Source organism: Bos taurus, chromosome 3, assembly GCF_002263795.3.
Source record: "Bos taurus isolate L1 Dominette 01449 registration number 42190680 breed Hereford chromosome 3, ARS-UCD2.0, whole genome shotgun sequence".
In the NCBI taxonomy this organism is placed as follows: Eukaryota; Metazoa; Chordata; class Mammalia; order Artiodactyla; family Bovidae; genus Bos; species Bos taurus.
Window position 1 is genome coordinate 23,561,362 of NC_037330.1, and position 27,971 is coordinate 23,589,332.

Here is a 27,971-nt window from a genome sequence, read left to right on the forward strand (position 1 = left end):
AGAAGATGGTTTCTGGGGCTGGGGGGTGGGGTGTGGAAGGCTGGGGATGGGAAGGAAGCTGTAGGGTTCACGGGACACTGAGCACATGGGAAGGAGTTGCTCCTCCCACGCCCCTCTACCCCTTGGACTTCTCTGCCTGTTGTTCTTTTCACAGTAGGTGCCAGAAAATCCAAGATAAACCCCAGCGTGATCACCATGCCTTCATCAGCTGACTCCCTTCCCAGTCCCTCTCCAGGTGCTCCCTGAACTCCTGCCCTATTACACAAGCTGCAGTTGCCACCCACAACCCCCCCTTGGCTACCAACCCCCACCCCTGCCCCAAACCTTTGCCTGCTCCTCAACAAGCTGTTTGGGGGCCCTCGGTCTAGTTGGCACCCCAGGCAGGACAGTGTACACCTTTGCTAAGATCCCTGCAGTAGTGTCTGTAGTCATGAGAGAAAAGCCCATATTCCCCTGAGTTCTCAAATATATATATATATGTTGGGGCATAGATGATTAACAGTGTTGCGTTAGTGTCAGGGGTACAACGAAGTGATTCGGTTATACATACACATGTATCTTTTCTTTTCCAAATTCTTTTCCCATTTAGGTTATTACAGAATATTAAGCAGAGTTGCCTGTGCTATACAGTGGTTAGTCCTCTGTTGGTTATCTATTTTAAACACAGTAGTGTTTCACCTTCAGGTCATTTACTCTCATGCAGATAAAGAACTTCCCTATGTGGGCAAAAAAAGTCACCCAGGACAACCTAGAGCAGGAAAGAGGATGGAGTGATGACTAGAGAAGGGTATTGTGGCCTGTTTCATACATCTCAATCAAGAATACCTACATATCGTATTAAAACAGATGTGGAGGACTTCCTTGGTGGCCGGCCCAGTGGTTAAGAGTCCGCCTGCCAATGCAGGGGACTCGGGTTCAGTCCTTGGTCCGGGAGAATCCTACATGCCACGGGGCAGCTAAGCCCATGCACCGCAGCTCCTGAAGGCCACACGCCCAAGAGGCTGTGCTCCACAAGAAAAGTCACAAGGAGAAGCCCACGCTTGGACCCCACTTGCTGCAACTAGAGAAAGCCTGCGCATGGCAACAAAGACCCAGCACGGTCAAAAAATAAAGTGAATTAATTAAAAAAAAAATGGATGTGGACAGTGAGCCAGTCTACTGACCATGAGGCAACTTCCTGTCCTCAGGGGACATATTAGACACACATGCACACATTTCTAAACCCCAAAATTCTAGGAGTCAGCGTTCCGAAGCCAGTTCTCTCCTGTCCCAGTATTTGTTTTGTCTCCACCACGGGAAGCAAACCCTTGCTTACCAGCCAAGGTACACAAGAAGGAATTCCACGCTAAGGTTAGGTGGTGTGGAGACACCACGAACCACAGACTAACATGAAGGAGTAGCCAGCACCAGCTGGATCTTAAACACATTTGCTTTTTTAAATTTAGGAGCATTTATGTGGACAAAGTGATGCAGTGAATGTGTCCCATGCCTTCACTGGCCACTCATGTCGCGGAAGACACTGGGGGCTGTTCAAGTAATTTTGGGTTCCTAAATTACTTGAGTAATTCTAAATTACTTTGGGTTGCTCTGACCTTAGAGCACAAAATCTGGTTTGTCTAGAGGAGTTTGGGAAGCTGAAAGTTGAGTTCGACTTTTTTTTTTGGCTGTGCTAGGCTTTTATTTCTGTGCACGAGCTTTCTCCAGCTGCGGCGACCAGGGGCTGCTCTCTAGTTGCGGTATGAGGGCTTCTCACTGCAGTGGCTTCTCTTGTTGCAGAGCACAGGCTCCAGGCCATGCAGGCTTCAGTAGCTGTAGCACATGGGCTCAAGACTTGTGGTACCCAGGCTCTAGAGCACGGACTCAATACTTGCAGTGCTGGCACGTGGGGGTCCTCCTGAATCAGGGATCGAACCTGTGTTTCCTGCATTGGCAGGCGGACTCTTTACCACTGAGCCACCAAGAGAAGCTTCTGAGCTCAACTTTACTTTTAACTAAGTTTAACTTCATCAATCTCAGCCCACCTTTCTAGCTAGTGGTGGGCTCCGGTGGCACCCCACCCTCCAACCCCCAACAACCAGATCCCACATTGTGCAAGATCTCTTTCCATTCGGAGGGAATGCATTGTCTGATGTCAGGGCAACCATGTCTAGATCTGGCAAAACATTACTACTAGGGTGAAGGGAGGGCCCTTTGGTGCACAGGATTCCATGTAAGAGCCCTGAGTGAGACCTGCTCATCTGCTCTGAAAGAAAGGCCTACGGATGAAGGAACCAATGTTTACCAAGTACCTTAGGCACTTCCCACAAATCACTTGTTATCCATTCAATCCTGAGAGGTCTCACTGTCCCTCTTACTGATGAGGGAACAAAGGCTTAGGGGAGTGACACACTGTGCTCAAGCTCAGAGCAGCTCCAAGCCACTTTGCTGTTCACGTCCCAGTCCATCCCCTCCCAGGTGTGCAAGGCCCTGACACATGTTATGAGGTCCTGGCAGATGTCAGCACAGGGAGTGGCTACAGGCGGAATTTCTATGGACCTTCGGTTTAGTCATAGCACTGAGGCCACAGGAATGGGTTTGCTGCTGCCAGTGGCGATCAGTTACCCTGTATCGGGCCTTCTCGGCCTGAGGAAGCCTCCAAAACCGGTGCTACTGGGTGTGAGGTGGGAATAGACAATCCCCTACCGACAGAGGGAAAACAACCCTCAAGAGGTGAAACCCTTCAGGCACAGGAGTACTATTCTGACATGTTTAATGAAAATCTTAAAATCATGTTATATACTGTCTATCCAATACTAAACTGGGGCTTCCCAGTTGTGCTAGTGGTAAAGAACCCACCTGCCAAAGCAGGAAACACGAGGGACGTGGGTTCGACCCTTGGGTCAGGAAGATCCCCTGGAGGAGGGCATGGCAATCCACTCCAGTATTCTTGCCTGGAGAATCCCATGGACAGAGGAGCCTGGCAGATTATGGTCCATAGGGTTGTGAAGAGATGGAATGACTGAAGCAACTGAGCATGCATGCACACACACACTATACGCAACTGGCTTTGTGAATTTGCCAAATATCCTCAGGCCCCATGCCTTTACTCACACTTTCTTCCTCTTATGAAACCTTTCCAAACATCTCCTGGGAGCCACCACCCTCAACTCAAATGACTTTCTCCTCTGGTCTCAACAGAATTCACACACACCTGTTGTGGCTCTTTCCTCACTGCTTCCAGTGACATGTATGCTCTGTCCCCCAGCAGAGGGAGATGTCTACAGAAGCAGTCTGAGCTCTAATAAACCTCCCCCTAGGCAGAACACCTAGCCCAGTGCCTGGCACACAATGCCGTGCATGTTTGGTGAATTACATTCATCAGTGCGCAGCTATGTTCCCAGGTGGAAGGGGGAGTCTAAAATAGCACAGTGTGTGCGTGTTAGTCGCTCAGCCCTGTCTGACTTTGCGACCCCATGGACTGCAGCCCACCAGGCTCCTCCATCCGTGGAATTCTCCAGGCAAGAATACTGGAGTGGGTTGCCATTTCCTTCTCCAAAAATAGCACAGGCACTTGCTCAAATCCTTGAGGTTTGTTCCTATAAAAATGTCTCTTAAAAACTTGAGACACAGGGAAAGGGTCCTCTTCAGAGCACCCCCACACAGACATGTAGTCCACCCATCTAGATCTCTCTTTATGGGTCTCCCTTTATGTCTCCTACTCACCTGCAGCCAAAGCCCAGCCCCACGGCTGCCCGCGGATGCCCTCCGGTGGCTCTTCCAGGTAATGACAACACAAAACTGCCCAGAGAGTAGAGGGTAGGCTCTTTATTGGGAGGTGATTGCTGTACCACAGGAAGATAGGAGTCAGAGGAGACACAAGCAGTGTCAGCCCCAGAAATGTGGATCTCCTCTCCCAGGGAATATGTTTCTTCAGAAAATCCCACGAGGCTAGGACGGGAGAGCCCAAGGTTAGAAGCAGAACTGGAAAGCCTCGGTCACGTGCGGCTTCCAGGGTGCCAGGCTGGGGAGTAGGGAGGAGATACTCATGACGTGCCAGGTCTCCCCATCTGACACCACGGAGCTCTGGTAGGACAGCAGCTGCACCCCTGCCTCTGCAAGGAGGCCTGGAAGTAGAAGAAACCCCTGGTTAGCACCAGGCACAGGGGAAGGAGAAGCAGGAGGCTGGGAGTGGGCTCACAAGCCTTGATTTCTGACATCAGTATTGCAACAGGGGTGGTGGTCTCAGAACTGAAGAGCTGAGACAGAGGGAACAAAGGGCTCTGGTCAGCTCCCTCACTATTCCAGTAGCTTCAGGAACACCCTGACCATCAGGCAAGGCAGGGGAGGGAAGATTAGCCACAAAGAGCAAAAGCCACCAGCTGGACTTGCTGGCTGGCAGTTTTATCCAGACCATTAGCAAGGGAGAAAAGCAGGGGAAAAGTTCCTCTTGGCATCTGGCAAGGACATTGATATCAGGCCCCCTGAGGCCTGTGGACACTCATTCTCTGTCATACTTGGAAGTGCCCCAGGACCCCGAGCAGGTGGTGCCAGGGGCCTGAGGCAAGTCCAAGATGCCCACGACTGCTGGAGGGGATGCTCAGACAGGCTTTGTTGGATCAGGCTGACCACCACCCAGCCCTGCCATCAGGAAACCTGCAACTCAGTGGCTCTGAACTCCAGGATACACTTCTATAGGCCGTCTCAAACTGAGTCCTTAACCTGGTGAGCACCTGGCTAGTAACAGGGGCTCTGGGGTCCCACCCTTGCCGCATGGCTCTGCAACCTCAGATAAGGCAGTTAATCTCGCAATTCCACATCCAGCCCCACATGTTCTGGAAACTGCTGCAGATCCAGTGATGCCTACAGGCATGAAGAGGGGCTGAAGGAGGCAGAAATCCACAGACTGCAATCCCAGGACAGAGCCCTCCCCACACACACACAGCCGTCCCTGCCTCCAGGGCACTGGCCAGCCCCACAGGCCCTCCTCACCAATCATGGTCGGCAGCATCGCAGGGTTGGAGGCCTGAGCCCGGAACATGAGCAGCGGCTGGCCAGGGTGGAGAGGCACTTCTGGTCTGAAGACAGCTCCGTTGAGCGCCTGCAGCACAGGCTTGGTGCCCTGGACCAAGCCCACAGCCTGGTAGGGGGCACCTGCCAGGGCCACGGTCAGCAGGCATTCCCCAAAGTCCTGCTTCCCTGGTGTGGCAGGGTTGTGGGAGGTGGTCACCTGCAGAGAGGAGGCAAAGAGGCACAGTGACGCCCACTCCCTCCCTTGGCCTAAATGCCAATCTGTAGGGCATCAGCCTGGCCGCCACACTTAGCAATTCAGGGTCAGGGGAGAGGGCAGATGGGCAAGCCTGGCGCCCCTGAGTATGAGCTTCCTCCCTGAAGGAGGGCGAAGAGATCTACCCGATACAGGTAAAGGCTTGGAGGGGAGGGTGGGAGGAGAAGGCAGAGGGAGGGAGGCAGACTTCTCTCTGTCCCCAGGATCATCCCTGAAGAAGGGCTGGACAAGCAGCCCAGCCACCAGAGGCAGTCCAGCCTGATCCCTCTGGTGCTGACTTCCTGCTCCCTGCACAGAAGCAGTGGCCAACCCAGGATGTCAGAGAGCAGGCGAAGGAGAGGAAGGGGGCCATGGGAGCTCACTGCCCACTGCCTCAGCCAGCTCGCGCTGGCTGAGAAACACAGACTTTGATCTTAAGATGGAACCAGAAGGGAAGACACCACAGGGAAGCCCCTGAGGGGCTGCAGAGGATAAGAGGATGTGTGGCGAGCTCCCGGAGTTTGCAGACTAGCCCAGACCCTGGGTGGGGTGGTAAAGGAGTGCTGGATGGAGAGTCAGAGGCTGATGCGGGGCCACCTCCCAGCTCCCAGCCGGGCTCTGAGATCTCCTTCTTGGCTGTGAAGTGGGGGTCCTGCTGGCCCTCTCGCTCACAGAGCAGTTATGCACACAGCACCTTCACAGTGTCAGTTCTCATGCTGATGCTCGGGGGCCGGCGGGGGGGAGGTCATGGCTGTCTCCCACAGGGAGGCACTGTCACCGGCAGGACTCATGCCCTGGGGAGTCCCCATCAGTGAGCAGAGCTGCAAGGAGCTCTGAACACAGGGGAGAAAGGCAGTGCTGAGGGGTGGAGGGGAGGGGATGGAGGGGAGGGGCGGGGAGGGTGCGCACATCGAGGCCGGCCTCTTTCACCAGCAGCATGGCGTTCACCAGGTTCACATTCGACTGCTGGGACGCGTCCTTCAGGAGGCCGATGATGACGGCAGGGGCCAGGCAGCTCCCGGAGTTCTTCAGGGATGATCCTGGGGATGGAGAGAAGTTGCCGTCAGGGTGCTGTGTGTTGAGCAACACGGGAGCGGGCAGTGCACCCTGGCCCTGAGCCCTGGGTCACACGGCTCCTCACTGCCCAGGGGAGGCCCAAGCCCAGGCTGCTGGGCAGTTCTGGGGGATGGAGAGGCAGCCAGGGGTGGGGGACATACTGGGGGTCCACACCAGGGAGGCTCTACACCACTCTAAGAAACTCCTCTCCAGAACCCAGCCCAACTCCACTGTCCCCGGCCTGGCCACCTGGGTCTGCCTGTACCCTCACCCCTACTTGGCATTTCACCCTTGCTGGTCTCAGGAAGTGGAAGCAGAAAGGGGCAACCGAAGCACCTGAGCCAACCTCCCTGGCTCTGCTCCTTCCAGGTATTGGCAATGCTAGCGGTCTACCGCACCACCACCCCACCACTCCAGCCTTTCCGCAAGTGAGCAGATGTCCAACAGTCAGTGGGAGGACAGGCCTCTGCAGAGTACAGGGGACCCACTCCCCAGCTGAGCCCCTGAGGACGTCAGCCTGCCGGAGAGCCCACCTTAGAATGTTCCAGAGCACAAAATACCCCCAGCACCTGCCTTGTCTGACACACCCACCTCAGCTTTCACTTCACGGGTGAAGAACCCATGGCTCAGAGAAGGGGAAGTCCCAGGGCAGGTAAGCAACTGGGTCAAAACCAGAATAAAGGTTCTGTCGCTTCCCCCGGACTCCCTCCATCCATCCTACCGCCTCCCACAGGAAACTCCGAACCTTGTGGAGGTCCCTCTCGCATCCCAAACGTGCACATTTTTAAGAATACGGCATAACAGGACTTAGGAAAATTAAGCAGACTTCCCAATGACTGTGTGCCCCTCCCTTTCTGCCCTCACCTGGTAGCAAGCGGCCATACTCAAATGGAATGTGAGACACGGGGTCACAAAAACGGGGGTGTCTCCGAGCCCCTCCCTGGTCTGTGGCCTGCAGCAGACACACCCGCTGGGACTGCAGGAGTCCACAGCCCTCTCTGCCCTCCCTCTGCAGAGTCCCCAACTCACCCTGTGTCACCACCTGGATGGCCCCTTTGGGAGACCCAGCCCAGGCCTGCATCAGCGCCCCAAGAGCTTTAGCCAGACTGACCCAAGGCTTGGTGTGTGGACAGAAGATGCTGGCAAGGGCCTGGGCATTTACCTGCAGAGAGAGGGGAGCAGGACTGAGGTCAGGGTGGGGAGGGACAGGGCACCCCTGCCCGAATCGGCTCCCAGACAAGGTCTTAAGGCCAAGCCTCAGCTCCACATGGAGAGCAGGCAGCAGGGGGCCAGCCTGGTTTTTGGGTGTCTTGGGGTGATAACCTTCATCAGCCACCCACAAGATGACAGCTTGTTCCTGTCGCTGAGGAGTGCTATACAGCCAGAAAACGGCACAGCTCCCTGGCTCCCCCTATTGGCTCCCCTAAGCACAAAAGGCTCCCCGACTTCAAACTGCCAAGAGGGGAGCAGGGAAGAGAGGGAAGGGACATCTCCCTCTTCTCTGAATGTGCCGCCACCCCTCCCCAACTCCACCAGAGATTTGATTTTCCTGTGCAAAGGAAGGAAGATGGGTCTTTGACGTAAAGCATGTGGAGAGTCACACATCACTTAGACCTAGAGTAGTGGGTCTCTCTGGAATGGCTTTCCTATCTGCCTTCATTTTTATTTTCTTTTATTTTTTTTTTAAATGTATATACTTGTTTTTTGTGTGTGTGTGTTTTTTAAATTTTATTTTTAAACTTTACAATATTGTATTAGTTTTGCCAAATATCGAAATGAATCCGCCACAGGTATACCTGTGTTCCCCATCCTGAACCCTCCTCCCTCCTCCCTCCCCATACCATCCCTCTGGGTCATCCCAGTGCACCAGCCCAAAGCATCCCGTATCGTACATCAAACCTGGACTGGCAACTCGTTTCATACATGATATTATACATGTTTCAATGCCATTCTCCCAAATCTCCCCACCCTCTCCCTCTCCCACAGAGTCCATAAGACTGATCTATACATCAGTGTCTCTTTTGCTGTCTCGTACACAGGGTTATTGTTACCATCTTTCTAAATTCCATATATATGCGTTAGTATACTGTATTGGTGTTTTTCCTTCTGGCTTACTTCACTGTGTAATAGGCTCCAGTTTCATCCACCTCATTAGAACTGATTCAAATATATTCTTTTTAATGGCTGAGTAATACTCCATTGTGTATATGTACCACAGCTTTCTTATCCATTCATCTGCTGATGGACATCTAGGTTGCTTCCATGTCCTGGCTATTATAAACAGTGTTGCAATGAACATTGGGGTACACGTGTCTCTTTCCCTTCTGGTTTCCTCAGTGTGTATGCCCAGCAGTGGGATTGCTGGATCATAAGGCAGTTCTATTTCCAGTTTTTTAAGGAATCTCCACACTGTTCTCCATAGTGGCTGTACTAGTTTGCATTCCCACCAACAGTGTAAGAGGGTTCCCTTTTCTCCACACCCTCTCCAGCATTTATTGCTAGTAGACTTTTGGATCGCAGCCATTCTGACTGGAGTGAAATGGTACCTCATAGTGGTTTTGATTTGCATTTCTCTGATAATGAGTGATGTTGATGGAACTGGAGGAATCAACCTACCTACTTCAGGCTCTATTACAAAGCCATAGTTATCAAGACAGTATGGTACTGGCACAAAGACAGAAATATTGATCAATGGAACAAAAAAGAAAGCCCAGAGATAAATCCACGCACATATGGACACCTTATCTTTGACAAAGGAGGCAAGAATATACAATGGAGAAAAGACAATCTCTTTAACAAGTGGTGCTGGGAAAACTGGTCAACCACTTGTAAAAGAATGAAACTAGAACACTTTCTAACACCTTACACAAAAATAAACTCAAAATGGATTAAAGATCTCAACATAAGACCAGAAACTATAAAACTCCTAGAGGAGAACATAGGCAAAACACTCTCCGACATACATCACAGCAGGATCCTCTATGACCCACCTCCCAGAATATTGGAAATAAAAGCAAAAATAAACAAATGGGACCTAATTAAACTTAAAAGCTTCTGCACAACAAAGGAAACTATTAGCAAGGTGAAAAGGCAGCCTTCAGAATGGGAGAAAATAATAGCAAATGAAGCAACGGACAAACAACTAATCTCAAAAATATACAAGCAACTCCTACAGCTCAACTCCAGAAAAATAAATGACCCAATCAAAAAATGGGCCAAAGAACTAAATAGACATTTCTCCAAAGAAGACATACAGATGGCTAACAAACACATGAAAAGATGCTCAACATTTTTATTTTATATTTTGATTTTAAGTGTGTTTTTACACTGTCACAAAACACTCTGTCTAAATACCACAATTTGTAAGGTGGGATTTAGACACTTTTTTTTTTTTTGCCATACCACACAGCGTGTGGGATCCCAGTTCCCCAACCAGGGACTGAACCCAGGCCACAGTAGTGAAAGCACTGAGTCCTAACTACTGGACCACCAGGGAATTCCCTGAATTCATACACTTTTGATGATCCTATCACTCCTCAAATGTGGACTCCTGTGAAGTCCACACAGGCCTGCTGGGCAGTTGCAAAGAGGCAGAAGCCACATAATCCTCCAATGCTGTGAAGTCTAGGGTCTGGCCAGCTGGACCCCCCGCTGACAACAAAGCAGCATGTTCAGGGTCAAAATGTCTATTTCGTCTTGTGGCTCAAGATGTCTCTGAATTAAGTATCTGGCCACTTACACTGAGGCAACCTGTAAAGAGAATCATCTAAGAAGGATTTAATTAGAATCCTGGGGTTGGATGCAAATCAATCAAGCAGATGTAATGAAAGGAAAACGTAGATCTTTCTATTCCTGTTTCCACAGAGAAAACTGGCAGAGAATGAAAGAAGATGGAGCCCTAATGATGGAAACAGCTGAGGAGGCAGGACTCCCCAGCAGACCCTGCTGTGTGATGGGGTCCCGGGTGTGATGGCGCCCCACGGCTGGCTCCCCTTTGATCCTCTCTGAAGTGCACAGAAAGAAAGGGCAGTGAGTCCCAGAACTGCAAGAGGAGAACTGAAGGGCCAGGTGACGGCTGTGGGGGCAGAACTGCAGAGGGCAGGGGGAAAGCGTTTACCGGAGAAGCCCCAAGGTATGCGCCACACCTGGTTCCTTCCCCACGCAGGCCAGAGCGCTGCTCACCAGAGGTCTGCCGAGTCAAAAGGGGCATCTATCTTCTCTAGAAGACGAGCAGGAGGCTCCAGGAAGAGCCAAGGCATTCGGGTGCCAACCTGATCCTCAAGCTAGTCTGTGCCTCAGGTCACAGCAGAAAGGAACTGGAGAGGACCCAGTAAAGAATGAGGGACACTGGGGCTTCCGGGGTGACAAGGAGGTCTTTCTTACAAATGCCTGTGGTACCCGAGCCACTGCAGGGTAAAACAGGCATTTGTTCCTAATTTGAGACTAAGTTTAATGATCTGACTGAGATCTGACCACATAAGTAAGAAGGGGACATTTCATGGGTCCCTTACTTTCTCAGCATGTAGCGGTCACGGTGGCCTGGAGAGTTGGGCTCCCAAACAAGGGCTGAACAAAGCACTCTGTGTCTCTCCCGCCATAACTCTGTCCTCAGAAGCGAAAAGCCCTATGCTGAAGGTCAGCCAGGAAGGTCAGGGACCACCCTCCAGCCCTGCCCCCTCCATTCATTATTGGTTAAGTATTTGGGGTAGAGCCACATGAGCTGCAGAAAAGCTTACATCCTGCTCTGGGTTTGTTTGTTTTTTTTTATCCTTTGAAACCTTAAAGAGGACCAGGAAGGGCACATTGAGAGCACAGTCAAGAAGTCACGATTTGGGGAAATTAAGGGGCCAGTGAGCGTGGAGAGTTCCTTAGCAGGGGTGATGAAGGCTGCGGGGGCAGGGTGGCCCCTGCTCAGGATTCTAAGTGGAGGTTATGAAAGGCTTTCTCTTCGGTCCGTCCCCCTCCCCACTCACCCAACCTTGGGCACCCCGCCATCACGCCAGCCTCACTCCTTCACTCCCAAGGCCTGCAGAGAACAAAGGAGCCTTTCTCCAGAGGCATGGCGCAGGGGGAAACAAAAAACAGTGTCTCAGCAGCAAGCCTGCAACAGAACAAGCTAAGCCGGCTCCAGGGTGCCAGGCCTCAGCTCTCGAGGCTAAACTGCAGGGCAGCTCCTGCCGCCCCACCCAGAGCACTGCCGGCCGTTGTCAAGTGCAGTCCCTTATCTTGGGCTCCCAGGGCTGAATCTGGTCACTGCTCAGCCCCGCTGTCCCCATTCCCAGCTAAAACATGGCCTCCTCTGACTTCTCCTTCTGGGCCCAGCCCCACAAGGCATACTTACAACCCCCGCCAGGGCCTTCCCCTTCACCATGTCCACAAACTGGAGGGCGATCTCCTCCCCGCAGCGACTCTGAGCCTCCTTGGTGCTGGCGCCCAGGTGGGGGCAGCTGATGACATTCTCATGGTTCACCAAGGCCCGGTCCCGGGGTGGTTCCTGACCAGAAAGAGACATCTCTGGGTGGGGTGCTATGGACTGCCTCAGAAACTGGAGGGGGAGAGGGCAGGAGCAATGCCAACTCCTACTTCTGTTTTGCCCGGTGGTCAGTGGACTCAGTAATAATCCGCTTCCTCATGAATGTTCCATCACAGCAGAACAGACAGAGTCGTAGACTGGATTCCAATCTCAGCTCCATCACTTACTACTCATGTGCTTTGGGCACATCTCCATCTCTCTGAGCCTCAGTTTCCCTATCTGTAAGATGGGTTAATACTACCTGCCTCCTGACACAGAGGTGTTATTTTTGGCAACATAATTTCTCCCACTAGAGACAGTAAGCCAAGGCCTTTGCTCAGCTGGGCTTCCAGCCCAAGGCCCTTTGTTCCCACCTCCCCTCCGCCCCCTACGCCGAGCAGGCACTTACCTCCGTGAACACGTCCAGTGCAGCGCCAGCACACTGACCCGACTGCAGGGCCCGGAGCAGGGCACCTTCGTCCACGATCCCTCCTCGAGCACAGTTCACCACGCACACCCCCTTCTTGCACTGGGCAAAGGTGCTGTCGTTCAGCAGGCCTGGGAGGGAAGGAGTCGCTGTCTTGCAGCAATGGTGTCGGGAACCACTTGCTCTGGCTCCGGAGGCCCTGCCATCCCCACCACGGGCTCTTCCCCACACGCCTCCTTCCTGGGGGACTACAACCTCTCTGGTCTCACTGCTCCCTTCTCAGATGCTCTGGGCCAGGAGTCCTAGTGACGAATTTGGACCAGACTCAGTTGAGTTGAGAAACATCTCAAATGTCCCTGAGATGTTAGTGCTTCAGGTGGTGGTCCAAGGAAGTATCCACAGGGTCACTGATCCTACATGTTGACCCAGTTCACCCAGACCCTGTGCATTGCCAGCCAGTTCACCCCTCCTCGGTCTGATGCTGGGCCGTGTAACAAAGCATCACCGTGCTCCATGCTCACAGGATCTGGATGCCACCTTCCCACCATAGCTGGTCCCCAGTGTGGGCAGAAGGCCCAGACTGAGGGCCCACCCTTACCTGGTTGGTGGCTTCTGTGCTCAACCCACACACCTACCTGTGGTGGAGGGCAGGAGAGGTGTGTGCACAGTGATAAAGTCACAGAGAGGCCAGATCTGCTCCAGGGGCAGCTGCTGCACACCGAAGGAGGCCGAGACCTCTGGCGAGATGATGGGGTCGTAGCCTATGGTCTGGGGACGTGTGAGAGGCAGAGGGTAAGTGTAACTATTAGTTATCAGTACTGGTATTATTAATCATGGCTACCGTTTATGGAGCACTGACTCTAAACTGAGTACTACTGTTAAGCCTTCCCTCCCTGGTGGCTCAGACAGTAAAGAATCTGCCTGCAATGCCAGAGACTGGAGTTCAATCCCTGGGGTGGGACGATCCCCTGGAGAAGGGACTGGCAACCCACTCCAGTATTCTTGCCTGGAGAAGTCCATGGACAGAGGAGCCTGGCGGAGTCCATGGGACTGCAAAGAGTCAGACACAACTGAACAACTACCACAATACCCATTTATCTCTCACGGGAATTCAAGGGGGTTGGTACTATTATTCTTCCTACTTGAGATCTGAAGGAAGTGGGGCATCCATGCTGGAGCAGGCAGGGTCAGAATTCAAAGGGAGGTTCACCCACCTCCAAGCTCTGGAGCAGCAGGTATGTGGCTGAACCAGTGCAGCTCAGACACCCTTTGAAAGTGGGGAGCCCCCGTGAGAAAGGACGATGCTGTGGGGAGCAGTGACGCGGTCAGAGGGCACGAGGGAAAGGAGGGGAGAAGCTGGCTGCAGCTGGAGGCCCCAGGGGCCAGAAGATGGGCAGGCACGCCGCCTACTTCAACGGAGCTAGGAAGAGGTAAAGGAGAAGGGTGGTGGTGGTGCCCAGAGGGCTATCAACAAGACAGACTCAGCACCGGGGAAGGGGGTGAAACACCAATGCTGATACCAGGTGGGCAGAGTACGGTCCTGTCTCTCCAAGGTTCTTTTCACAAGGCTTAAAGTGTATCTCGTCTTGGAAGGTGTAACTGGGTGACTAATCAGGCAGAGGTATAAACGACTAAAGGCAGATCCTTTCAACAAGGCAGGCTTGACTGGGGAGGGGAAGGACATCAAGAGGAGGAAAGTGAGACTTAGAGGCACCGTGGGTTGAGAGGATCCAGAAAGAACCGCGGTCTGAGCTGGTGGGGAGAGGGCAGCCCCCAAAGCAGAGGTACGTCCCTGAGGCTTCAGAGAAAGAGGGAAGGTTGGCTCCTGGGAGATGAGGGCAGACAGGAAACTTGGGGTGTAAACTTCATTGACCCCATGAAATCAGCCAAAGGTCATCACATATTGATGGGAAGAGGGAATGCTAGAGAAGACAACGCTCACGAGAAGGAAGAAAAGGCACAGACTCATAGCTGATGATGGCAAACACCCTTTGCATTAACTAGGTGCCTCACGGGGCTTCCCTGGTGGCTCACTGGCAAAGAATCCACCTGCCAATGCAGGAGACAAGGGTTTGATCCCTGAATCAGGAAGATCCCCTGGAGAAAACAATGGCAATCCACTCCAGTATGCCTGCCTGGGAAATCCCATGGACAGAGGAAACTGGTGAACACAATTTAGCAACTAAACAACAAATGACAACATGCATCTCATACTTGATGAGTTAGATACTATTACTTCCCTATTTCACATATGAAGAAACTAAGACAGAGGTTAAATGATTTGCATGCTCAGTTGCTAAGTTGTGTCTGACTCTTTGTGGTCCTGTAGACTGCAGCCCACTAGGCTCCTCTGTCCATGGCATTCTCCAGGCAAGAATACTGGAGTGGGTTGCCATTTTCTTCTCCAGGGGATCTTCCCAATCCAGGGATTGAACCTGCATCTCCTGCACTGGCAGGTGGATTCTTTACCACTGAGCCACTTGGGAAGCCCATTAAATGATTTAACCAAGGTCATAAAGGTAGCAAGTGGTAGAATTGGGACACAAGTATTCTGGATCCAGGGTCCACGCTCCTAATTCCAACCTGCTAATCAGGGGTGGAGCGGGGAGGCCCACAGCCCCCACCTGAGAAAACAGGGATAAAATGAGATGGAAACATCTCTTCTTACATCAGAAAGAATCCTGGCTACCAGCCACACACCTCTCAGTAGGGGCGATGCTTTGAAGGTTGCCAAGGCAGCACAAGCAGCTGGGAGGGATGTGCAACTAGGTAAGACGCATTTTTCTCTAGAAATAGCAAAGACCTAACCACTTCCTGCCTGGTCTACCCAGGAGGCCTGCCCCGGGCTCTCTCCCTGGGCCTGGCCCATGTCAGCCACAGTGACCTGATGGGGAAGAGGTGTAGAAGTCATAAGAATCTCAAAGGTACTGAAATGCTCAAGAAGGCAGGACAGTTGGCTGAGCTGTGCAGGTCTGCAGGACCCAAGATAAGGACTCTGAACCAGGAGATGGGCCTGAGTCTAGCCTCAAGTGCGGTCAACTGTGTGTCCAGGTGCAAGTCAGTGCCTCCAGACCTGGATCCTCAACTTTAAGAAAAGGAACAGGTGGAAAATTTCAAAGTGACCCCTCCTCTGGCTTTCAACAATTCAATGTTCCATGAAAAGAAAACTCCCTGAGAAAACATTCAGAGTTGGCCCAGGATGAAACCAAACACAAACAGAAAGAACACAAAGCCTAACATTTCAACAGTGGTTACCTCTAGGTAGTAGAATTAACTTTTTTTCTCCTTTATGCTTTCCTAAACTCTTTCAGGTTTCCCCCACTGATCATGAATTTCTTTTGAAGCTAGGGGAAATATAAAAGTTATTTTAGAAAATCATGGCACAGAAGATTACTAGATCAAGTCAGCCTTCCTAGAGAAAAAACAAAAAACAGTTATGAATGAGATGTGGCTTTTGGAACCACATTTTTCATTCATCGTCAGCTCTGTGGCACCAAACAAGCCAAGTGGGTCCCACTCCAACCCTCGTGGAGGTATAGGGGAAAGAGGCTGCCCCCCTCCCCACGCCCTTACAGGATGGTAAGCTCATGGCCATTCCACAGAGGTAAACTCTTATTTTCTCGTGGGGAGAATGAAACATCCAGGGGAGGGGAGAGGACCCTGCCCTGGTTCTCACAAGTCTTCTTTGTCCACTGGCTCTGAGGCTGGCTGGAACAATGTCCCATTCATCTCTAATCCAGATATACTTTTTTTTTTTCTTCATGCAGAACATGGGGAGGATGGGGATACCAACAGAAGTCACACAGCCAAACCTAAGGGAGCAAGTTCATACAACCCTATTGCCTCTGGGCTCTCAGGAGCCAAGAATCCGCGCAGGGCTGTCGAGGAAGGCTCCTGCAGGCTGAGTCTATCCCAGTGTCCCTGCTGCAGGTGCCTGGGGCTAAAGGGTGGGGGTGGTGGTGCAGGGGAGATAAGCATCTGCCAGGCTGTCAGCAGGCCCTGACTCAGCTTTCTTTCATAGACAGACAGAACCTCCTTCATCTGCAGACAATTGCAGGGGAAGAATTTTACCCTGTTCTCATTGTTCACTCAAGATACCCAGGGCAGAGACAGGGGCTGAACTCAACTAAGGGCCAGGAGACATGTTCCGGGAGGTAAAAAGGGTGACATGAGGCCCAGGAGACCAACCCCGAGTCGGGTTCCGATGTGTCCAAGAAAGGTCAGGTGTCAAATGTATGGATGTCAGGCAATTCCGGGTTCATACCATCTATTCCTAGAGAGGAGTCTTGGGGATTTGCATAAAGGGATTCCCCACCCCAACTCCAGCCCCAGGACAGAGTCCTGATGTTGGGGCAACACAGGAACCCTAGCTTTTCAAGTGGTGCTCCCAGGTGACCTCCTAGCTGCTGTCATAGAAGGCAGCCTTGGAAGACCAGTCATACTGCTCCGGGTCCCTCTGGCTGCCTGTGGATGGAGGAGATCAGGGAGGCTTTCAAGGTATAAAAGGGCTCCAACAGAGGAGCCTAATGGTCACGTGCCTCTCTCTATCCCAGAGCCAATCTTTGAGTTTAGCATTGGCACTCTCCCCCCGAACCACACAATGAAATCTTAAACACAAACTCAATATAAAACCATATCAGGACCTCCCTGGTGGTCCAGAGGTTAAGAATCCGCCTGCCAATGCTGGGGACACAGGTTCAATCCCTGGTCTGGGAAGATCCCACATGCCATGGGGCAACTAAGCCCATGAGCTACAACTACTGAGCCCACGGGCTGCAACGACTGAAGCCTGAGAGCCTAGAGCTCTGTATGAGAAGCCACTAGCATGAGAAGTCTGTGCATGGCAACTAGAGAAAACCCCTGCACAGCAACGAAACCCAGCACAGTCAAAAATAATAATAATATAAAACCAGATCAATTCAAAACCATAGAGGTGAAGGCCCAGAAGCCCCACCATCTGCTCTCTCCCTGGGCCCACACTCCATGTCCTTGAGTGCACGTGTGCATGCTAAGTTGCTCAGTCGTGTCCGACTCTTTGTGAGCCCATGGACTGTAGCCCCCAGGCTCCTCTGTCCATGGGATTCTCCAGGCAAGAATACTGGAGTGGGTTGCCATGCCCTTCTCCAGGGGATCTTCCAAACCCAAGGATCAATCCTGTGTCTCCTGCATTACAGGCAGATTCTTTACCACTGAGCCACCGGGGAAGCCCTTTGACGTCCTTACTATGTGTCTAAACTTGAGGCTCTGGGAAGAATCTGAAAACCACTGCTCTGGGGCAGAAAGAATTTCAGGTACCAGACTGAGATGCGAGCTGCCTGCTGTGTGAATGACTGAGCACAGGAACATGGCGCAGGGACTGATGTACCAACAGGAACCAGCAGGAAGGACGGCGGTGGCGGCGGTGCTGGGCAAAGAGCACCGGACTGGGACCCAAGAGGAGTCTGAGCTGGACTCCACCCCTTACTCGTCTTATTATCTTGAGCATTTCACATAACCTTCCTGGGCCTCAGTTTACTTATCTGTAAACTGGGATAATAATATCAACTCCAGAGGGTCATTGTAGGCATGATATCTAACACAGCAGATCTCAGTAAATATTCAGTTCAGTTCAGTTGCCCAGTCGTGTCCAACTCTCTGTGACCCTATGGACTGCAGCACGCCAGGCTTCCCTGTCCATCACCAACTCCCAGAGCTTGCTCAAACTCATGTCCATCAAGTTGGTGATGCCATCCAACCATCTCATCCTCTGTCATCCTCTTCTCCTCCTGCCTTCAATCCACAGCCTTGTCTAACTAGTTCAGTAAATATTGGCAAGACCCAAAGGAATTGATGACAACTGGAGCCTCGAGTTAAACATCCCTCCCTTTGGGCTAACGTCAGACTCATCACAATACTGGCTACAAAGAAACTGTTAAGAGATGCTAGTCTGCTCCTCACAGAAAACCTGGTAAGAAAGTACAAGGCTCAGCTCCTGATTGGCTGGGGCCTGTTAAGCCATCCCAGGGGACAGGCCAGTTTGAATGAGTTGAGCCTCCAGAGTTATAATCTGTTATCCAGAAACATTACTTAGGACAAGAATATTAGCGTGTTAAGACTCAAGTGACTCAGAACACCAGCGGCTGCAGGCTGCCAGATTTATCCAGAAACCCACACCTGTACCTATGGCTCAAGCATGTCAGCAGCTGCTCTAAGGGCCTCCAAGGCTCCTTCTAGGCTCTTCCCTCACCCATCCCCACTCATACACCACGTGCTGTTAGGAAGCCACCTGGCTAAGCTCCCCTTTCCCTAAGTGACAAGACAGTCACAAAGGGAAGGAGGAAAAGGGATGGTCCACCCCCCAGCATCTGAGCACAAGAAGGTCTCTCCTTACAGCTCCTGTGGCATGATGGGGTCAGGTCTTAAATCCTGATACCCTAGAGAGGGTCAGATAACAGTCATCCTATTAACAGCCTAGCTGGGTTTCCCAGGTGGCACTAGTGGTAAAAACCTGCCCGCCAATGCAGGAGACATAGAGATGCGGGTTTGATCCCTGGGTCAGGAAGATTAGCTTGAGGAGGGCATGGCAACCCACTCCAGCATTCTTGCCTGGAGAATCCCGTGGACAGAGGAGACTGGCGGGCTACGGTCCATGGGGTGGCACAGAGTCGGATGTGACTGAGCACACACACACCAGCCTGATTAGTGGTTAACAGCCTGGTGACTGATCAGGAACAGGATAAGACCCCAGTGCTAGGAGAGAAGAGGATAATAAAAATAACATCTACAGGCTTTACTGTTCTGCTTCAGCTGGCCCAACCAGAACAACTCAGGGTCCCCCATGCCGCCTGGTCCACTCTGTGTCCTTTTTTAAAAAAGACCTTTTTGATGTGGAACATTTTTAAAGCCTTTATTGAGTTTGTTACAATACTACTTCTGTTTTCAGTTTTGGTTCTTTGGCCAAAAGGCATGTGGGATCTTAGCTTCCCAACCAGGGATGGAACCTGCAACCCCTGAAAGGTGAACTCTTAACCACTGGACCTCAAGGGAAGTCCCATCGTTATGTCTTTAGGTTGTTCTCCCAAGTTACTGTAACAAACCCAGTCCTTAAAAATTTGGCACCATTACCGATGATCACACGGTGAACTCATGGCCAGGGCCATTTCACAGTTTAAAGAAACTGGTAGCCCACTGGGGTGATGTACACTCAGAGATGTGAGGGCTCAAAGGGCATCTGTGTCTGTTCACATCCCCTCTTCACTTGCTGGCCAGGGAGTTATCTGGTCTTGCAAGTGTATCTGCAGTGATGGGGACTCACTCTCTCCTGAGACCACTTATTCCACTGAGGCCAGCTCTGTCTGTAACGCTGCCTCTCCAGCCTGCACTCTAGTGCTCCTTCCTGGATCTACTTCTCCGAGAGTGTGACTTGGCTATATGACTTCCCTTTGGCCATTTCAAGGCCTCGCCTGTGACTCCCACATCTTGATGAACTCAGAGATCCCAGTGCCTCCACCCTTTCTCAGGAAGCACAGATGTGTGGGCTCCGCTGCTGTCACTCTATCATCTCCCAAGTTTCACAGTCTTGCAGAACATGGGGTCTTGGACTGCTCAAATACTCACAACAGGAATTGATCGGTACGGAGCATGAAGAATGTCACCCCCTTGTTCTGAAAGTCATCTTCTTTCAATGCTGCCAAGAGTCACAGAAGCTGTTCTATCAACCATGTCACAATTAATCACACTGCAATGTTGTCAACTAAAGGCCTCCTGTTCTGGAAAAGCCTTTATAAACCACCTCTACACCCAAGCCTACTTGCTCTGGGGGCTCATATGTGGGGCACTGACACGTATTCCAATTAAATTTCCTATTAGGATGCCCAACCATTCTAGACTTCCTATGCCTCTTAGGACCTAAGTCTGAACTTTTAAGTATTAATTACTTCCCTCTGCTTCCTGTCATCGACAAATGACACATCATCCAGGCTGTTGATGAGCACAGGGAGCAAGGCAGAGCCCTGCACCATCCTGAACCAGTCCCCCTGCAGACCGAGATGAATACATCCTTCAGCCAGTTACTAAATCCTCAGCATCAAGCTCATGATCTCCATCTCAACCTCAAAGATATCATGAAAGACGTCACCAATGCTTGCTAAAGTCCACATTCTAAATGCTCATCGTTGAGGTAATTGCCAAATAAAAGCAATTTATCCCTTCAAAGGAATTCCATGCAACGGTTTAAAAATACAGTAAATCTATTTATTCCAAGACATATGTTTTTATCTTAAAAACATGCACAACAGTCTACTGTCTCTAGGCTAAAACTCCTCTACAGATACAGAACTGTACCTGTATCCCAGAAACCTGTATTCCATGTAAACACATAGAAAAAGTCCAAGATGACATATATCAAATGGATGTTACCTGAGGAAACTCGGATTGGGATGGTCATCTAGGAGACCTTTACCTAAATTTCAATTTTTATGAGAATGCATTCACTTATTACATGATTATAATTTTAAATAGTCAAGACATATACATCTAGGGTGTCCCATGATATTACCAGTTTACCACTGATTTCCAAAGAGAGACCAAGACTATTTGAAACAGCTTGTGTTTAGTAAACACTCATCCTGCCTGGATGCTGATAAATCATCTCTTCAGCAATTTGTTCAAGAATCTTCCTTCCTTGGCCTTTAGAAAATCTTGCTCTCCACAACTGCTCAAACATCAACCAAGGTTCAGATGATGCAGGTCAGTGATTTCTCTGCACTGAGATATGATTCAAAATGTGTCAGACCCAGGAAGCTGTTAGGGAGCTGGATCAAAATGAGCAGCTGACTACAAAAAGAGGCCACTTTGGGCCAGTGGGAAAGCACCACAGCCAGGCTGCTCTGGAGGGGCTGGGGTGTATGTGGGGTGGGGGTACATTCCAAGGTGTGTTTCAGGTTTACAAAGAACATGGACCAGAAGCAAAACAGTCTAGTGACCCTCCAGAGACATCTGCACAGAAGAACCCCCCAGTGAAGCAGATATATGTTGCAACACAAAAAAGGTACCCATACCCTCAAAACCATGCTGGGGACAGAGCATGTGGGCATGTGGTATGTGCTATGCCCAGAGACACAGGTGAGCACTCATATGCAGGGTCCAGACATCTCTGAGCTGAGCCCTGTCAGTCACGTCTGCTGCTGATGCTCAAGGTCCTGTATCCCTCTGTGCCTCTGGGAAGCAGCCGGGGCTGCGGTTAAGTAGCTGAGTGCTGCCAAAGGAACAGACAAGCTTACCAATCACTTAATTATTCAGGAAACAAGATGGCTTCGCAGGTGGTTCAGTGGTAAAGAATCCGTCTGCCAAGGTGGGGTTCTGTCCCTGGGTAGGGAAGATCCCATGGAGGAGGAAATGGCAACCCACTCCAGTATTCTTGCCTGAGAAGTCCCATGGACAGAGGAGTCTGGTGAGCTACAGTCCATGGAGTCAGAAACAGTCCAATGCAACTGAGTGACTGAGCACACGTGCATGCCGAAAGAATGGACAAGCTTATCAATCACTTAAATTATTCAGGGAACAGGGTAGGGTTTTTTTGCCTGGCTTAAGTCACCACAAAAGTCTCACGTCCTTGACAATGAGTGTGGCCGAGCCAGAAAAGCCCAGGGCACTGTGGTGCCTACGGGAGGGCCGCGCACGTGACAGAATGACCGCTGGGTCTGGCAACCATCCCAAGTCACCACGTCATCAGTGAAGCACTCACGTGTTCGGCTACACGTGCCCTCCCTGAGTTTTACTGAACCCCTGACCCCTGCTTTTAGATGATCAGAATTTTCCAGGAGCTGAACCTTTACCCTGAGCCCTCACAAACAAGCAAAAAGGAGAGAGTGCTCCCTGTGGCTTGCACAAAGGACATGGCTTTGGTCCGCTTCCATGATCAATGGATCCTGCTGGGCCATGCCCCCTCTCACAGGGAGCCAGAAAAAGGTACCTCTCCCTCCTGGTGCTAAAGCTTAGCAGAGATGTCTGGCTGACTTCAGTCGATATGGTGAGTAGAGAAGATGGAGATTGTGGTACAAAGGGATGCCCAGCTGGTCCTTGTTCACCATCCATTTGCTATGAGCCCTTAGCAAAAACTTACAAAATTCAGAGGTGGATATAAAATTAAGGGTTAATCTATAAGGTCTCTCCTAATGCAAAGTGAGACGGACATACAGAAAGGAAGGAGCAAGGGAAAAAAGCAAAAATTCCATACAGCTTTATGTAAATGTGTCTAGACCGGAAATAATCTGATTTTCAAAACCATCTTCCTTAATGTCTCCTGGCTATAGTTTGAACCCACAGTCCCTCTCTCCACAGCCACAGTACACATGGAGATGCCCACCAGCCCACCCAGCTGCCACACCTCTCTTGCCCACATGGGCACCTGGTGTGTTTCCTCTCTCTTGGCACGGTCTTCTGGATGGGTCCCTGGGGTTGGGGTTGGGGAGCAGCACTGCTTCTGATGAAAACCCTCGCTCAACCAGAAGAACTACTGAGCTCCAAGCACAGGCTAAGACAGAGCCTTGGTGGGCGGTGGGGTCAGGGAAGATTCCTGAGAAATGTGTGAGTTTTCCCAGCCACTGCGAGCTCTATGATCTTTTCACAGTGTATGAAAGTGGAAGTGTGAGTTGCTCAGTCATGTCCAACTCTTTGTGACCCCCCTGGACTGTAGCCTGCCAGGCTCGTCTATCCATGTGATTTTTCAGGCAAGAATCCTGGAGCAGGTTGCCATTCCCTTCTCCAGGGGATCTTCCTGCCCCAGGGATTGAACCCGGGTCTCTGGCATTGCAGGCAGATTCTTTACCGTCTGAGCCACCAGGGAAGTCCCTCACAGTGTATAGGCAAGCACCTTTCAACCTCTTCTGGACTGTGGAGGGGAGCTAGAAGACGGGACAGCAATGGCTCTGCTGCAGGGTTACAAATTTGCTCCTGCTTTCTGAATTATCACAGGAGACAGAAGCAGCAAAACAAGAAGGCCCTCACAGAAGGGGAGGGAAGGACAGGCAGGATAAGACTCCACTCTGCTTCACGGGGACTCAGGGCAATTACTCATCCCAGAGCTGAAGGATCTCCACCAAGTATTCCCAGATGCTGAGTTCAAGGGTCTAGGTCGGTGGGCCCATGTCCCCTCCCTCCCTGGCTTTACCACCCATTTACTCAGGGGCTCTAAAGGGGGCATCAGATTTTCCTAGGACAAAGCCTTCAGCTTCTCTCAAGCAAAGCTGCCTCTTCCAAAACTGCCACAGGAAGCCCCACATCAAAGAGGTCTAGTGACCTCTTACCTTCATCCCAAAGGACTGCATCCGGGTGGCCACTTCTCTCCCGATTCTGCCCAAGCCAAGAATTCCTAGGACCTTTCCATTCAGCTCGGTTCCCATGAACTGCAAACAGGGAAAGAAGCTGAAGTCAGCACCTGCAGTAGACCGTGGACACCGAGCCAGGCAGGGCGAGGCAAGGCCAGCCGCTTACCTTCTTCCGCTCCCACTTGCCATCCTTCATAGATGCCGCCGCCTGAGGAATCTGCCTGCAAGGACAGACACATTCAGCAGGCCCACCCAGACCCCACCAGCCCAGGAAGGAGGCGCAGTGTGAAGGCTGCATGGCCACTGCCTCTGCCGGGCATCCCCTGATGAAGACAAGCTCAAGCTAGGTCTGGGGGCTCAGGTTCAGAAATACCGAGGATGGACAAAGGAGTGTAGCAGGAGGATCCCTTGACAAGACCTGGCCTGGAGCCCTGGATTGTTTCCAGCCAAATGTCGGGCAGGAGGTTCTGAGTCCATCTCAGTTGCTTCAATACTGGCCTCAGTGACTCCGGACATGTAAAAGGCAAAAGCTAATCCTCCAGCATTTGTAGAGATAATGAAATGGTATATTGGGGGATTTTAACAACACCAAATGTTCCAGAAGCACAAAGATTTCCATTTTCTTATTTCATTCAGAGCTACAACTTGCGACATCTTCCACTATATCAGGGGATAGTTGAATACTTATTCTCCCTTGAGAGTTAGACTACACTGGGGTGAGCAGGTACTATAGTCTGGACACTTCCAACAACCGTAGCACCTCCTGTCTCACCACACACACACACACACACACACCCCACACACTCCACAGCCTATCCCCTCCTATCAGCCAACATGGAGGTCTGATTCTCCATGTGTTTTCCAGAGGGGACACAGGAAATTAGGGTGATGTGAGAAAGGATGTGATCAGAGGCAAAATATGTTATGTGGATCATGGTCCTCCAGGCTCTTCCAGAAGTGAGAAAGGAGGAGATAAGGAGCAATGTTTAAATATCAGCTCATCTGATGCTCACAATAACTGCATGGCGGGGGTGGGCGGGAGAGTTGGGGGCAGATTGCAGGCACTGGGGGTTAAACACCTTGCCCAGCATCACTCAGCCAGAAGTAGCAGAATGAATTCAAAGACAAGGAAGGCATCCCCACCAGTCAGCCTCCTAAGTATTTCAATGCCGGCTTTCCTGCCAGCCATAAAATTCAGCGGTGTGTGCGTGTCTGCATGTGCGAGAGAGAAAACAGAGATTCCAAGATAACCGTTCCCTTATTTCCACTTCCCTGAGTTCTGATACAAAGCTTTCTTTCCTGTCTACACGTTACTAGGCACAGATTCCATCTGAGGATGAGGTTCACAGAGAACCTGCCCTGCTGTCTCAGCCCTGTGAACTCACGGGCAAACTCAACAAAGCTCACGGAAGAAGCCCCATCTCACGACTCTGGCCCATCAGGCCCCACTGCAAGAAGGACAAAGTCCTCACTTCACTGAGGACAATGACTCGCCTCGAAGAAGCAAAGCCAGACTGATCAAACCTGCCCGAGTGAGACAGAGCCGCCATCTGCCTCCTCTGTCCTCTCGCCTCCCGACCTCTGCCCACCTGGCTGCATGGTGCCATCTGAGGTATGCCTGTGGCACCACAGGGTACAGGAAACCCCCACACCTGCCCTCTGGGTAGAGGAAACCCCCACACCCGCCCTCTGGGTAGAGGAAACCCCCACACCCGCCCTCTGGGTACAGGAAACCCCCACACCCCTCTCTGGGTACAGGAAACACCCACACCCCTCTCTGGGTGCTCCACCCAGCTGGCCATGGTCTCAGGTTTTAACACTGTGGGGTCCTCAGCAAGCCAGTGTGAGCAGGGCCACATGTGGGCAGAAGATCTCCTGAGAATTAAATGGAGGCCGACCTGACTTAACAAGAGGAAGGAAAACAGGCGGAACAGTGACGTCTACCTTTGTTGCATTCTCCTCACTGCCTTTCCATGTCCTTGTTCTTCTCCAGCTCCTCAGGACCAGGCATCTAGTCGAAGTCCCCCAGCGCAAGGCCCATCCCGGCCTGCTCTCCACCCACATTGCCCAGTGTCTCAACTTCTCTGTCCACCGCACCCCAACCCCTTCTACTGCTGCCTGGCTGGGAAAGCAGACTGATTAAACCAGCGCACAGTGAGTTATGAGACCGGTGATTCCTTCTCACAGCGTGCTCCCTTATTAGTTTTGATGCATCTTTGATGACTGAGGTTATGATGAGTGGTTGGGAACCTGAATCACACCACTTTGCCAACTCCTTTAAGTAAAGCTGGTCGTGGAATAAGAGGAAAACTATTCCTGACTCCCAAGGGAACATCACCTCCAAAAAAAAAAAATGTGAGAGAATTAGAAAGCTGCACTTTCCTTCCCTCATCCCTCAAAAACACAAACAAACAAACACCACTGAATTTAATAGCACACGTGACACCAGGGCATCAGGCCTCAATACTTCTCTAGATGTTCTGGGAGATCCAAACAGCCAATGCAGGGACCCCTTCTGGACCGGGTCCCTTCTGCTGGGCAATTCTCCCTATTCCTCCCTTTTTCCAATCTCCTCTCATCTTCACTGACAGGTCAGTATCAGTGAAGACCTACGATCTCAGGTAGAAATCTTAGGGAGAGTTAGAGCAAAGGTGAGTGCCCTCAGACCCTCTTCCAGGTCTTGAGAAGGGGAAAGAATCATTTCTCAGGCCCAGAAGGTTTCAGACCCCCTGAGTAGAGAAGTAAGGAGTCCTGGCTGCCTGGGTTCCCTGGTTTAAGGATCCATGGACCTGCGAAGGGACCCAAAACATCTTTCTGCCTGTCCACTGGCTCCTTGTCCTTCCCAATGACCCACTACCTGTTCAACAGCAGGAGCTCAGACAGTCAACTGTGTACATCTGTGCAATATTCATTGGTCCCTAGGCTGTCCCCTCTCTTTAAGAGATTTGACCCTTTGAGATCTCTTGTGTTATGAACCCACAGGTCTTGGTCCCAGGGATCCCAGGGAAGCTTTCTATTCCATTCTCTTACATATAGATCTGCAAGGACAGTGACAGAGGTAAGCCCCAGGAGAATCGGCCTGGCTGGGGAATCTAGAGAGAGCTTTTTGGATGAATTAACACTCGAGCTTAACCTTGAAGAACAGTTTTAAGAGTTAAAGAAAGAAATGGCAGGGACAGATATCCAGGCAGCAGAAACAGCATTTGTGAGGCTTCGAGATCCGAGAAGGCTTCATGTGTGTGTGGACACCTACCACTGTGACCGGTGCAGGGAATGTGTGTGGAGAGTGGAAGTGAGTAAGGAGAAAGAGAAGATCACCCACGTATTTATTTTCTCAATGGGCCTGCTCCCAGGTAATGAACGTGAGAACCAGGATAATGAGTGATCAGTCGAGGCCTGACAGCCTTGAAGGTTTTTAGCAGCCTGCACATCACCAGGCTGAAGTGTTTCTAAGTTTCTCTGGGTCAGTTTGCTTAGGGAGTCATAATAACCGACAGACCGCAGAGAGGAACTCTCCTCAGAGGTTAGGGATTCACTTACCTGGCGAGACACATGATCATTCCACAGGTGAGCTCTGCAGCACTGAGGCTGTTCCCATTGGGGGTACTGTGCATTGAAAAAGAGGGGGGTCATCTGTTAGCCAGACCAGGATTCCCACTTCTGTCCCTGTGGAAAGCCTCCAGTGCACCCCGAGCTTGCTCTCCTGCTCCATGAGCTTACCAGTTCTTTATTTCTCTTGTTTAGCTTTATGGGTCATTTCTTTAGATTTTTAAAAATTGAAGTATAGCTGATACACAATATTATATAAGTTAAACGTGTACAATATAGTGATTTACAATTTTTCAAGTTTACACTCCACTTATACCTATTATAAAATACTGTTGCTATTCTCCATGTTGTACAATATATGCTTGTAGCTTATTTTATACCTAATAGTTTGTACATCTTAACTCCATACCCCTATGTTGCCCCTCCCTCCCACTGGTAGCCACTAGACTGTTCTCTGTATCAGTGAGTCTGTTTCTTTTCTGTTATATTCACTAGTTTGCTATATGTTTCAGATTCCTTACATGTGATATCACACAGTACTTGTCTTTCTCTTTTTATTTCCTAATGCCCTCCAAAACCATCCAGGCTGCTACAAATGGCAAAATTTCATTCTTTTTATGGCCAATATTCTATTATATGGGCTTCCCAGAATGGCTCAGTGGTAGAGAATCCACCTGCCAATGCAGAAGACATGGGTTCAATCCCTGGGTTGGGAAGATCCCCTGGAGTAAGAAGTGGCAACCCACTCCAGTATGCTTGCCTAGAGAATCCCATGGACACAGGAGCCTGGTGGGCTACAGTCCATGGGGTCACAAACAGTTAGATACGACTTAGAGACTAAACAACAGCATTGCATTGTGTGTGTTTGTGTGTGTGTGT

The 27,971-nt window shown here is 50.9% G+C and overlaps 1 protein-coding gene across 1 annotated transcript in view; it reads right to left on the minus strand.

Annotated features, from left to right (window-relative positions):
- Positions 1-3,790: 3,790 nt before the first annotated feature.
- The window catches only part of PHGDH (phosphoglycerate dehydrogenase), a 31,192-nt gene continuing 7,011 nt past the window's right edge, over positions 3,791-27,971 (minus strand). The window contains 10 exon segments of the mRNA NM_001035017.1: positions 3,791-4,103; positions 4,969-5,206; positions 6,152-6,282; positions 7,328-7,460; positions 11,640-11,792; positions 12,220-12,368; positions 12,873-13,005; positions 23,523-23,621; positions 23,710-23,764; positions 27,084-27,149. Coding sequence (NP_001030189.1) covers positions 3,949-4,103; positions 4,969-5,206; positions 6,152-6,282; positions 7,328-7,460; positions 11,640-11,792; positions 12,220-12,368; positions 12,873-13,005; positions 23,523-23,621; positions 23,710-23,764; positions 27,084-27,149 — 1,312 coding nt within the window. The 3' untranslated portion in view covers positions 3,791-3,948.